Raw genomic sequence first — 11,510 nt, forward strand, 5'->3', positions numbered from 1 at the left:
GGACGCTGGCGTGACGGCGTCGACGGCGCTGATGCGGAAGCATCACTCGTCCCAACATTAGTCCTTTATGTTTTATTAGTACAGTTTCAGTCCTCAGCTGTCAATCATCTTGTCCAGGGCAGTGAGCGGCGCCAGGATGCGGCTTTTGTTGGTCTCCACCACCTGTCCGTTCTGGATCATCTCATCCAGGATGATGTGGACTCGGTCCAGGTTGAACATGATCTGATGGCGGTGCCGAGTCAAAGATCCAAACACACACACACACACACACGGGAGGTTTAGCACCGATGTCACAGCTACGATGGAAGGATACGTCCAGTTCGCTCTGTGGACAGAAGAAATGGGGTCAAACAGGAAGCTCGGCTGGGTCATGTGACTCTTCTGAAGTCGGTGAACTCACCACACGGCTGAAGTATTTATCCAGAACCTCCACGAAGTTATGGACCAGCTCGTAGACGGCGAGTTCGTTCTGCGTAGAACGAGTTAAAAACACGTCAAGGATACCAACACTCAATAATTCATCAATATTTCAGATTTTTTGATTTAGCCTTTATAACTTTGAATTTTTTTATGAAATCAATCAAATTCTGTTCTAAATTTGTACTCCACTTCATAATTGTTATTGATCTCTTACAAACCATCAGTAACCTCCAACAGTAGTTTCACCTGAATGCGTTAATGTCATTTTCATGATTGCAGATTTATACCGAACAGAATCGACAGATTAAGAGCATTTGGTTCCAAACCAGAAGAGTTCTGGAACCATCCTTTCGGGATGTCCTGATCTCTCACCTCACTATCAGTGATGCCAACCACGATGTAGAGAGCAGCATATTGACGAAAGACCAGCTTGAAGTCTTTATATTCCACAAAGGAACACTGGAAGCAGAACTGCTTTTAATGAACATTTCCCATGCATCTCTGCAGTTGACTTTATTATTCTAGTCTGGACAAGGTTTAAAGTCGGCATTACAGTGTGTTTCACTTTTACGTAGTTTAAAAGTCACCCAAATTGTTCCAACTTCAACAAAATGACCTGATAAGAGTGTTGTGGCACAAACAAGTGTTTTCGATACAACTGAAGCGTCGGTCGAGGAGCGAGTGTACTTCACTGTCAGGCGGTCACCTGGTCCTTCGTGCGGCCCAAGCAACAGCGAACCACGTCGGCCTCCAGCTGGGCCCTCCGACCGAGCTCCACAGGGTGGTAGTATCGGGACAACCTGGTCTGCCCCTGCCGGTTCACCATCAGCAAGAACTTGATCATTTTCTGCCCAGGGATACAATTCACATACACGGGTAAATAGACGACTAACAAATTTGTGTTTTCCGAGCAGCCCGTGAATACAGCACAGCGTGCCATCCCTGCCATTCTTAATCTCCTGAAAAATAAATAAACCCTAAATTGACCCCCCAAACACATTAAAACACCGAGAGCTTATTTCACTTACCGGCAGCTTGTTGCTAAACTATTGCTCAGTAGGTCTCATGGCGGTGGTGGGAACAACCGCAAATCAATGCTCTTGGATGATTCTATTAAGAATCGATATCATTATTGTTCAAGACATAAAAAGTTTTTCATTTATACCAACGATGTTGGTAATGCTAGCAAGACCTGTTAGCATCAACGACGCATGCCCAGTCTGGCCCTCCTCGTGATGCCTTCAAATACCTCAGGAAATAATGGCTTCTCCAACGATGGAGAAGCCATTATTTAGTCTCACGGTTGACATCCTGGTGTATTACCTCCACCAGCGTTTCAACCACCTTTGTTTTGTCGAGAGCCAAAGAGAAAACCATACTTTAGGAATAAACCAAACACAACGTCGTTTAAAAAAAAAAAAAAAAACACCATTTGAAGGAACAAATAAAAAATCATAGAAATAACATAATGAATTACACTCTAACTATAAACACATTATAACTATTGCTACTACTATTATTACTGTACAGTTAGAATCATTTCCAAACAAGGAGGGCGAGATTGGGATATGAATTCTGTTAGAAGTGATTATTATCTACATTCATACCGAGTGATGAATGTTACATGACAGCGGGGAAATGCCCCTGAAAGTTTCCCACAATGCAAAGCGGCCGGGCTCTATCGTCAGAGCGAGCAAGGGCGCGCGCGCACGAGCGAGAGAGAGAGCGAGGGAGCGAGAGAGGAAGAGAGAGAGAGGAAGAGCAGTAATGGCGGCCGGTTAGGTCCGCACCACCGACACTGCGTCCGCAATTAGCCGCACTCACCGCAATCCTCCCGGGGGCAGACGGCCTCACACACCGCGGCGGGGCCAGCGCGACAGACAAGGCGCAGAGGGCCAGGATTCGGAAAGATCTAAATTAGCTGGGGGGGGTTACGGTAGTTCGGGACTTTCTTCTACTTTTTTGGGGGAAAAAAACATGGATGAGCACCCCGGTGGAGGAGGGATCGGAGCGGGCGCTTCACGGCAGCCTCCGCCGCAGCAACACGGCAGCCACAGCAGCGCTAACCCACCGATGGGAGTCGGGGGAGGAGGCGGAGTAATGGTGTCTCACCAGGCCGAGGAGATTCCCCGGACACAGCAGCAGTACACCATCCCCGGAATACTACACTACATCCAGCACGAGTGGGCCCGGTTCGAGATGGAGAGGGCGCACTGGGAAGTGGAAAGGGCCGAGCTCCAGGTTAGCCTAGTTAGCTTAGCGTTGAATTTCTATCGGGCTAATCCATGTTGGAAACGACTCCTGCCGGCTTTCGCTCTGTCGGCGCTGAAAGGAAATCGATCGTGTTTAGTGACAATTATCGTCCTCGCTGACGTTATTCTTTACTCCGAATAACTGGTGACAATCGCGGCTAAACAGGTGTTTGTAACCCAGCCGACTAAATGGTAACGCTAACGGGTCAGAATAGCGGAACAGGCTAATATACCGTTAGCTTTTAGCTCGGTGGTTCTGTCTAAAGATAAGTTGGTGCTACTGTCTTCAGCCCTGCTGGCTCAGGGCTCCGCGCTTGTTCTGGCGGCCCAGGACGTGGTACAGCTCTGTCCAGAATAAAGGACAAATCTTTCCTGACAGTCATCTAATATCCCCAATCAGCCATTTTAGTTTGACACCGAGCTCTGGCACTTTGTCTGGAGCCAATGCAGTCGTCTGACCCATAAGTGGGCCAGAGAGGCATGAAGAGACCCAGTTCTGCTGAATGTTCCTCACCCAAACACGGCTCCCTTCAGTCTTAGTAGCCAACGAACCTGCTGATCTGATCCGCATTTATTCATCAACAGCAGCAGAAATGACAGCAAATGTTCCCTTTTGATATGTGACGGTACCGTGGACCGTGTGTTACTGGGCCTCGGTTCAGATCACAGAGAAATGAAGAATATTCCACATTATTGCCAACCAGTTCTCTCTTGTTTGTGTGCCTTTAGTATGGTGGAACTGGATAGATCTAATGATACAGCCAGAATTGGACCTATATTAACATCAGCTTTTGCTTTCAGAAATCAATTCGAATTAATATAAGGAATCTTTTCCTTTGACATAAGAATTCAGGACATCTTACAGAAAGCCAGAAGCACGATAACTAGCAGATGTCCTCAGAGCTTTAGATCACCTGAGCATCCATCAGGTCCACTTTTTAATGGGTTCTGTGGGGCTCAGGATGACAGAAATCCAAATGAATCATCTTAGTGCTTCAAAAATGAAACTAGTTGTATTGTTTTTCTGCATCTTCATCTGATCTACCTGCATTTGCCACTTCTTTAACGGTATTAAACGGGTGCAGGTGACCCAGCGCCCTTTGTAGACGTTAAATACGAGGTGGGAATTGAAGTGATAATCTGTCGGGTTGAGCATCAAATGCATGTTAATCTCTCACACCTAAGCTCCGCCCACAGAACCCTCAGGTGACAGGTGTACGTCTGTGGCACCTGTCGGTCTGACCACGCCGGTCCGATGTAAATAGCGTCAGGTACTTCAGCTTCAGTTCTGCTGCTCCGTCGTCCGACCCGGAATATTCCAGCGTAATACTGAAATCTGATCAGGTTCTACTCATCCACAGGTTTTAGCAAGTGAAGCTGTAATTATGTAGTCGGGCCTCCCGGGCCTGTCCTGACAGCCTGATCCCTGCTGGACACTAAAAGTAGACTGGCCAAAAATACACACACACACACACACACACACACACACAGAGTGGGTGGATAAAGAAATGGTTAAAGCAGCAGGATGAGGTTGTGTTACGGTTTTAAAATGAATTGGTGTTGTTTTCACAAACCCTTCAGTGGGGGTCAGACAGGTGTGTGTGTGTGTGTGCGTGCGTGCGTGTGTGTGTGTGTGTGCCAGTCAGTCTGGTAAATCGGGGCTGATGAGCTCACTTCATCATCATCATCAGGGCGGGGGTCTGACCTGGCTGCGGCTCTGTCGGGGTTTGATTCATGTCCACCAGGTGGTCGAGGGGAGGGAAGGGGGCCGTTCCTGTGTCCAGCGCACGTTCCCGTTATATAGTCGATGTGAGGACCCGGATGGTCCAAATCTGGTCGAAATTCAGCCGGAATCGGTGTCGTCGTTGACAGAGTTTGTTGCTCCTGTCGACCTCATGGAAACGTCTCATTAGCTTAGCATCGTGGAGCTTGTCATGGACACGCCCCCTCGCAGTGTGTGTGTGTGTGTGTGTGTGAGAGAGAGAGAGAGAGAGAGAATACCTCAGTGTTGGGTTTCAGGTGCAGCTGCTCTCAGACAGATGAGCAGTGAGACAGACAGACAGTTGTGGTTGAAATACCTTTGAGCTGACTGGTGATATTTGTCAACACACTGGTCTCTTCTGGTCCCTGTTGTCCCTCCCCGCTGGTCCGGGCTGGTCCATAGTGAGGCGCATTCCCTCCGCTGGCGTTCCCGGTCAGTACTGCAGGAACCTTTCCCCTCTGGTGTCTCTCCACTGTTGGGTCGGACCCCTCGGCAGCGTCACAAGCGCTGACGTCATCGTTGTACGTGTTTGTTGCGCAACAGTTTCGACCCGTGGCGTCACCGGGGCGAGCCGCCAACGAATCAGAAATCCCGTTAAGGAAAGCGAGGATGGAGGCTAACGCGGAAAGATCCGAGGGGTCGGATTCTGAGGGAATATTAGTTCCGCTCTATCGCTGCAAGCTGTGTCTGCGCACACATCAGTGTCCATAAATATTAACCAGCACGTTTCACGACACGAGACAGGCGGTGGCAGCCTTTCTGGTGCTCCAGAACGCTCAACGCCCTGTCTGCTAGGCTAATGCTTCTGCCGGGTCACAGTGGCACCGAGTGGACCTCCAGACCCACCCAGGAGGGTTTCAGATCCAAGGAGCAGGGACTCGGTTAGGCCCCGTGAGGGTTCCTGTAAATCAGGGGTGGGGAACCTCCGGCCTCCGGGCCGTATACGGCCTACGAGACCATTTCTACCGGCCCGCAACGCAATAAGATTTTTATATTTTATATGTGCACTTATACAGTGGGAGCGAAAAACGCTAAACTTGACGAGTTGAAAGGACAGATGAGTTTGGATAAAATTAACGCTCTTCGCCGGAGTTTGGAGGCTCAACAAGCAGCGTTCACACGACCGTGTACCGACAGAGAATATTACGCGTGCAAGTTTTGTGGTGAGTGAATTAATAGCCACGAAGCTGAAACCTCACGCCGAAGGAGAGTTCGTGAACGTGCCTCGTAGCCGCCGCTGAGGCGCTCGCGCCGGACAACGTAAAATTGTTTCAAAGCGTGAATTTTTTTCGTGAATAACTACTGAACTAAGACATATATTGTTATGATTCCAGTGACTAACGGTATGTTTTTATGGTCAAGGAATCTAAATATGTAGTCAAAATATGTGGGACTAATATTTATGGTGGAAATCACAATATGCCAGGAATTGTTGCGCTTGGCGGAGGTCTGCGCTCTCCGAGTGCTTTCTAGTTGTTATTATTATTGTCTTTATCTTTCTTTCTTTTCATTTATTTTCTTGATTATCTTGTTGTATTGCAGTTTTTGTGAGTAGAGGCCTCGAACAGGCCCTTACGGGTCTCTTGTCTCAACTCTGCACCTCTTTTTATTGTTTTGTATGATCATGAAAACATATTTTACTTGTCATTTTATTCTATTTATTTGGTGATTTTATATGCATGTGTGCTAAATAAATAATTCAAACTCAAATGCAACAATCATGAGACTTAGTAACAGTGGTTATATCCCTAGGCTTGTGTTCATAATAGTATGGCCCTCGGAGGACTTTATAAAAATTGAAATGGCCCTCGATATGAAAAGGGTTCCCCACCCCTGCTGTAAATGGACGTTCAGGGGAGGTTCCTGCAGTACAGACGTGCACTGACGGCTCCTCCTGGGCCCCGTCGGTTCCGGTCTGTGCTTCTCTCTGCTAATTATGAGCTGGACCAGGATTCAGACCCCAGTGAAAATGTTGTTTGGTAAAACTGCTCTCGTTAGGTCAGTTATGGTTGATTACTCTGATGTTTCTGGGATAAAGAGAAGCAGCGTCAGAACCGTTTAACAGGGACGTTATATAACATTTCTCACTTTAATCGGACTGTTGATGAGGGGAAAATAATTCTTGTGGTGTTTTTTTTTTTGCAGGCCAGGATAGCGTTCCTGCAGGGGGAGAGGAAAGGCCAGGAGAACCTGAAGAGCGACCTGGTCAGAAGAATCAAAATGTTAGAATACGCTTTAAAACAGGAAAGGTACGACCTGACTCGTTGATCTGACCGGAGAGACCTCGTTGATCGGTTCGTTAAAATGAGCTGTGTTTCCTTCCCAGAGCAAAATATCACAAGTTAAAATACGGAAAAGAGTTGAACCAAGGAGAGGTGAAGATGCCCAGTTTCGACTCAGGTCAGTCTGAGGCTCGGGGTCGTGCGGAGGTTCATCCTCCAGCTGCTGATGACCCGAACGACCCGTGGTTGATTCAGGGTGGCGGAACACGTGTGTGTGTTTGTGTTTCAGACACCAAAGACTCCGAGGTCTCTGCTGTTCCCGCCAACAGTCAGCTGACCTGGAAACAAGGACGCCAGCTGCTGCGACAGTAAGAACCACCCACCCCCCCTCAGAGAGTGTGTGTGTGTGTGCACGTTTCAAAGTTACCCGTGTGTGCAGGTACCTGCAGGAGGTCGGGTACACAGACACCATCCTGGACGTTCGCACTCAGAGGGTTCGCTCGCTGCTCGGCCTCTCGGGGTCCGAGCAGAACGGTTCTGTGGAGAACAAGAACCTGCAGCAGCTGATTAACGGAACCGAGCACTGCAAAGACAAGAGGTACACACACGCGCGCACACACACACACACACACACAGCAGGCCACTGTTTACTCACCGGGGTGTTCTGCAGGAGTCCAGGGGATGTTCTGGAGACGTTTAACTTCCTGGAGAATGCAGAGGACAGCGACGAAGAGGAGGACGAGGACGGAGACCTGATGGATGAGATCAGCCCCAACAAACACCACAGGAACAAAAAACACAAGAGCAAGGTACGCGACACACACACGCCTCCCCCCACTGGGTCGGGCCCGGCGTCATCCTGCCGCTCTCCTCAGGTGGGCAACGAAGGCCTGGCGTCGGAGGACGACGCCGACACCGAGGAGGCTCTGAAGGAGTTCGACTTCCTGGTGACGGCAGAGGACGGCGAGGGGGCGGGCGAGGCCCGGAGCTCTGGAGACGGGACGGAGTGGGCGGAGCCTCTACCGTTCCCCTCGGGCGGGGGGAAGTCCTTCCTGTTGGGGAGCTCCGACGACGTCCTGGAGAGCGTGCTGGGTTTGGGTGACCTCGCCGACCTCACCGTCGCCAATGACGACACAGACTACAGCTACGACGTAAGACGCGTATATGCGGACCAAAGGAGGCTCTCCGACCTTCTTTAACCGGGTTCTCCGTCCTCAGCTGCCGTCCTGTAAAGACTCTTCCTTCAGGAAGACCTGGAATCCCAAGTATACGCTCCGGAGCCACTTCGACGGCGTGCGCGCGCTTGCCTTCCACCCCGTCGAGCCGTGTCTGGTCACCGTATCAGAGGACCACACCCTCAAACTGTGGAACCTCACCAAGACCGTCCCTGCCAAAAAGTACGTGAACTGAAAGCGCGCGAGCTGCTCCCGTGCGCTCGTTTCCCTTTGACCACGCGTTCTGAACCCTTCGCTCTCTTCCAGAAGTGCCTCGTTTGACGTGGAGCCCATCTACACGTTCAGAGCTCACGTGTACGTACACACACACACACACACACACACACACACACACACACAGGTCCATCATGGTGAGGGGCATCAGGGATGAAGCGTTGCTCCTCCAGCTTTAACATCAACGCGCTGTTTCCTTGCAGGGGTCCGGTGTTGTCGCTGGCCATGACCTCCAGTGGCGAGCAGTGTTTCAGCGGCGGGCTCGACGCCACCATCCAGTGGTGGAACATCCCCAGTTCCAACGTGGACCCCTACGACACATATGGTAATCCACATTTATTCCTTTAAAACTGGGAGTTCCTGCGTCTCCCAGTCGACCGTACAGAAACAACCGAGATGTTGGCGCCACCCGCAGGCCGACGGCAGGTTAGCCGTCTTCAGTAACAGACTCCTCCCATCCTTTTCTCCTGTCCAATCAGATCCCAGTGTTCTGGCAGGCTCGTGGACGGGGCACACGGACGCCGTGTGGGGTTTGGCTTACAGCGGCATCAAGAACCTCCTCCTGTCCTGCTCAGCTGACGGAACCGTCAAACTGTGGAACCCGACAGAGAAAAGCCCCTGCATCAGCACTTTCAACACTAACAGGGGTGAGAGCGGAGAGCGCCGCCTACAGGGCCGCGCGGGGACTGCACATCGGGCTGATCCTAATCTGTGTGTTTGTAGAATACGGCATCCCCACATCGGTGGACTTCAATGGCTGTGACCCCGCCCACATGGTCGTGTCCTTCAACAGCGGAGACGTGGTGGTGTACGACCTGGAGACGGCACAGAATATCCTGGTACTGAAGGGACAAGGAGAAGGTAAAGTGACGCACACACTCGCGCACACACACACGCGCACACACACAGCCAGTAAAGCCTCGTTTCTCCTCTTCCCCTCAGCTCAGTCAGCGTCTCCTCACATCAACAAGGTCGTGAGTCATCCCACGCTGCCGGTCACCATCACAGCTCACGAGGACCGTCACATCAAGTTCTATGACAACAAGTCTGGTGAGTGTCCGTCTGTGCGTGCGTCCGTCCGTGCGTCCGTCCGTCTGTGCGTCCGTCCGTCTGTGCGGGTGTCCCGTCTGACCCGCGTGACCCCTGTCTGCAGGTAAAGTGATCCATGCCATGGTGGCTCACCTGGATGCAGTGACCAGTCTGGCTGTGGATCCCAACGGGATATACTTGATGTCAGGAAGTGAGTTCCAGCAGCACTCCGTTCTCACCCCCCCCCTCCTTTGATCCTCCTTTCATCCTCCTTTCATCCCTTCTTTCCTCCCCCTCCTCAGGTCACGACTGCTCCCTGCGTCTCTGGAACCTGGACACTAAAACGTGCGTTCAGGAGATCACCGCTCACAGGAAGAAGAGCGAGGAGGCCATCTACGACGTGGCCTTCCACCCTTCCAAGGCCTTCATCGCCTCCGCCGGCGCCGACGCCCTCGCCAGGGTCTATCTGTAGAGGGAAGAGAGACAGAGAGACTGATCACACATTAACAGTATTCAGGTCTGTTCAGGCGACTGAACACACACACACACACACACAAACACACACAGCAGCTGTCTAACTCACGGATGCCATGGAAACGACGCTGTGGGTCAACACTGAACAGCTCAGCTGTCCTGTGACATCATTCTCAGGCTGTGGTGTGATGACACTACACGAAGCCCAGCCCCCCCCCCCCCTGTTGTTGGCACCTTTGACCCTCAGTGGGAGCAGATGTGGTCTTAAAGGAACCATCCCCCCCCCCAGTTTCACCCCCTCCAGCTGCTTCCTGCGGGGGGGCTGCATGAGGAAGAGGAGGGCGGCGAGCGTTGGGGGGGTTTTTGGAACAAAATCTTGGGGGATTTTTCCTTTAAATTCTTGATAATAAAGAAATCAGCTGCTTTTTTTTGAAGGAACAGACAGCCTGATGTTTTAACCCTTTGTGATTCTTCGTTTATTTAAAGTTTTAAAACTGAGCTTTAGCAAAAGAACTCAAGTTTGATGTGCCTAATTTTTTACGGTGTTTTTAGGGACTGTAAATGGTTAATATAACTTCCTGTTAGAAGTCAGCTGTCCGGTCTGTCCTTCCCACCCACCCACCTCAGCCCCTGGCGGGCCAATCAGAGTGCTGCGTTTCAACCACTGAGGTCAGGAGCTAAAGGATTTACATTACTGTAGTCACGTGTGGACATTTTGTGTATGAAATAAATCTAGTTTTTCTAATATTTTTTTATAAACGACGATTCTGGTATTGTCGGCCCGCCATGGTTTCCTGTCTCGTGGTCAAACGCCATCCGGTACCTAAAGATGCAGTCGAGAAAAGCTGGACGAGGGAACGGCGTCCAGAAAAGGTTCATGTTGAAGAGTGTGAACACATTTTCCCAGTTCGGTGACATGGGAACCAGTCAAATACGAAGCGTCTCACATTGGCGACTCGGCGACGACCACAGGTCCTCTACAGAGAAAACGCCGCCAGCGTCGCCGCCGGCGACAGCCGGCTATTTTGTAGCTGCAGCTGCTCATTTCTCCAGCTGTTGGCGTCATTCTCATGTAGATCGTCTCCACATCAAAGGCGACCGTGTTCAACGCGGCTCAAAAACGGGACCGCTGGCAGCAGAAACGCCGTCTGGGTGGCGGTGGATGTTTGAACCAGAATAGGGCAGAAAATGTAGTTGTATTCACATCAGAATACCAAAAATCAAGATTTTATTTATTCAATTACAAATATTCTGTTTTTGTTTTTTGTTTTTTTTTAGAACTTTGATCACTTTGAAAATGTCCTCAGCTTTTCAGGCTGTCGGGTGTCGATGGTTCTTCAGAGGAACCTGAACGCACCACGCCACCGTCTCGCGACGGGTGATGATGCAGTTGGTCCGAGGCTCCGCCCTCACTTCCTCCTTCGTCAGTGCGTGATGGAAGTTCAGGGCAACCAGGGAGAAAAAAATCATTCAATTCAAACTTTCCTTCAGAACCTGAACGCAGTTCACATTCTTAGTAAATCAGAGCCCCCCCCCCCCTCACACCTGATTAGCTGAGGTGACGATTATGCTTTAATTTGTTTTTTATAGGATGTTTTCTATCTGAAGGGATCGGACTCCCGAGCAACACGCATCTTTAGTTTGGTCTTCGCCACACTGTAACTTCCTGTGTAACTGCAGATTTCTTTTGTGTAATGCATGATTAATACAGTAAAAGTATTTTTTTAGTCTTCCAAAAATGGATTAAAAAGTTCTGATCGGTTTGAGTTTTGTCATTTTGGTTGTTTTTTTTTGGGGTTTACATTCTTCAAAGCAGCAGATTTTAAAGATTGTACTACAGCAGAATATGACTGTATATAAAATGTCTATAATAACTATTAAATGTTGTATCTGTACAGACGCA

At 50.0% G+C, this 11,510-nt stretch overlaps 2 protein-coding genes across 7 annotated transcripts; one reads left to right on the forward strand and one right to left on the reverse strand.

Annotated features, from left to right (window-relative positions):
• Positions 1-55: 55 nt before the first annotated feature.
• ap4s1 (adaptor related protein complex 4 subunit sigma 1) lies at positions 56-4,054 on the reverse strand. 3 transcript variants are annotated; one of them, XM_011620037.2, is made up of 7 exons: positions 1,613-1,710; positions 1,449-1,530; positions 1,127-1,267; positions 793-879; positions 401-469; positions 314-325; positions 56-222 (listed from the first exon to the last, which is right to left on the reverse strand). In XM_011620037.2, the coding sequence occupies exons 3-7, from the start codon at positions 1,262-1,264 to the stop codon at positions 94-96; spliced, it is 435 nt and encodes a 144-aa protein (XP_011618339.1). In that variant the 5' UTR covers positions 1,265-1,267; positions 1,449-1,530; positions 1,613-1,710; the 3' UTR covers positions 56-93. The 3 variants fall into 3 exon arrangements, with proteins under 3 accessions (XP_011618339.1, XP_029688702.1, XP_003962852.1); XM_029832842.1 differs by lacking the exons at positions 1,449-1,530; positions 1,613-1,710 and adding an exon at positions 3,903-4,054; XM_003962803.3 differs by having other exon boundaries at positions 1,449-1,663.
• On the forward strand, positions 2,057-11,508 carry strn3 (striatin, calmodulin binding protein 3). Of its 4 annotated transcripts, none has more exons than XM_029832837.1 (15): positions 2,057-2,661; positions 6,580-6,683; positions 6,761-7,024; positions 7,096-7,254; positions 7,327-7,465; positions 7,532-7,807; positions 7,875-8,053; positions 8,138-8,185; positions 8,308-8,429; positions 8,584-8,751; positions 8,828-8,965; positions 9,047-9,154; positions 9,258-9,344; positions 9,436-9,650; positions 10,160-11,508. In XM_029832837.1, the coding sequence occupies exons 1-14, from the start codon at positions 2,398-2,400 to the stop codon at positions 9,603-9,605; spliced, it is 2,226 nt and encodes a 741-aa protein (XP_029688697.1). In that variant the 5' UTR covers positions 2,057-2,397; the 3' UTR covers positions 9,606-9,650; positions 10,160-11,508. The 4 variants fall into 4 exon arrangements, with proteins under 4 accessions (XP_029688697.1, XP_029688699.1, XP_029688696.1 ...); XM_029832839.1 differs by having other exon boundaries at positions 10,915-11,508; XM_003962805.3 differs by having other exon boundaries at positions 2,071-2,661; positions 6,761-6,834; positions 6,946-7,024; positions 9,436-11,506.
• Positions 11,509-11,510: the final 2 nt, after the last annotated feature.

This window comes from Takifugu rubripes, chromosome 2 (assembly GCF_901000725.2).
Source record: "Takifugu rubripes chromosome 2, fTakRub1.2, whole genome shotgun sequence".
Classification (NCBI taxonomy): Eukaryota; Metazoa; Chordata; class Actinopteri; order Tetraodontiformes; family Tetraodontidae; genus Takifugu; species Takifugu rubripes.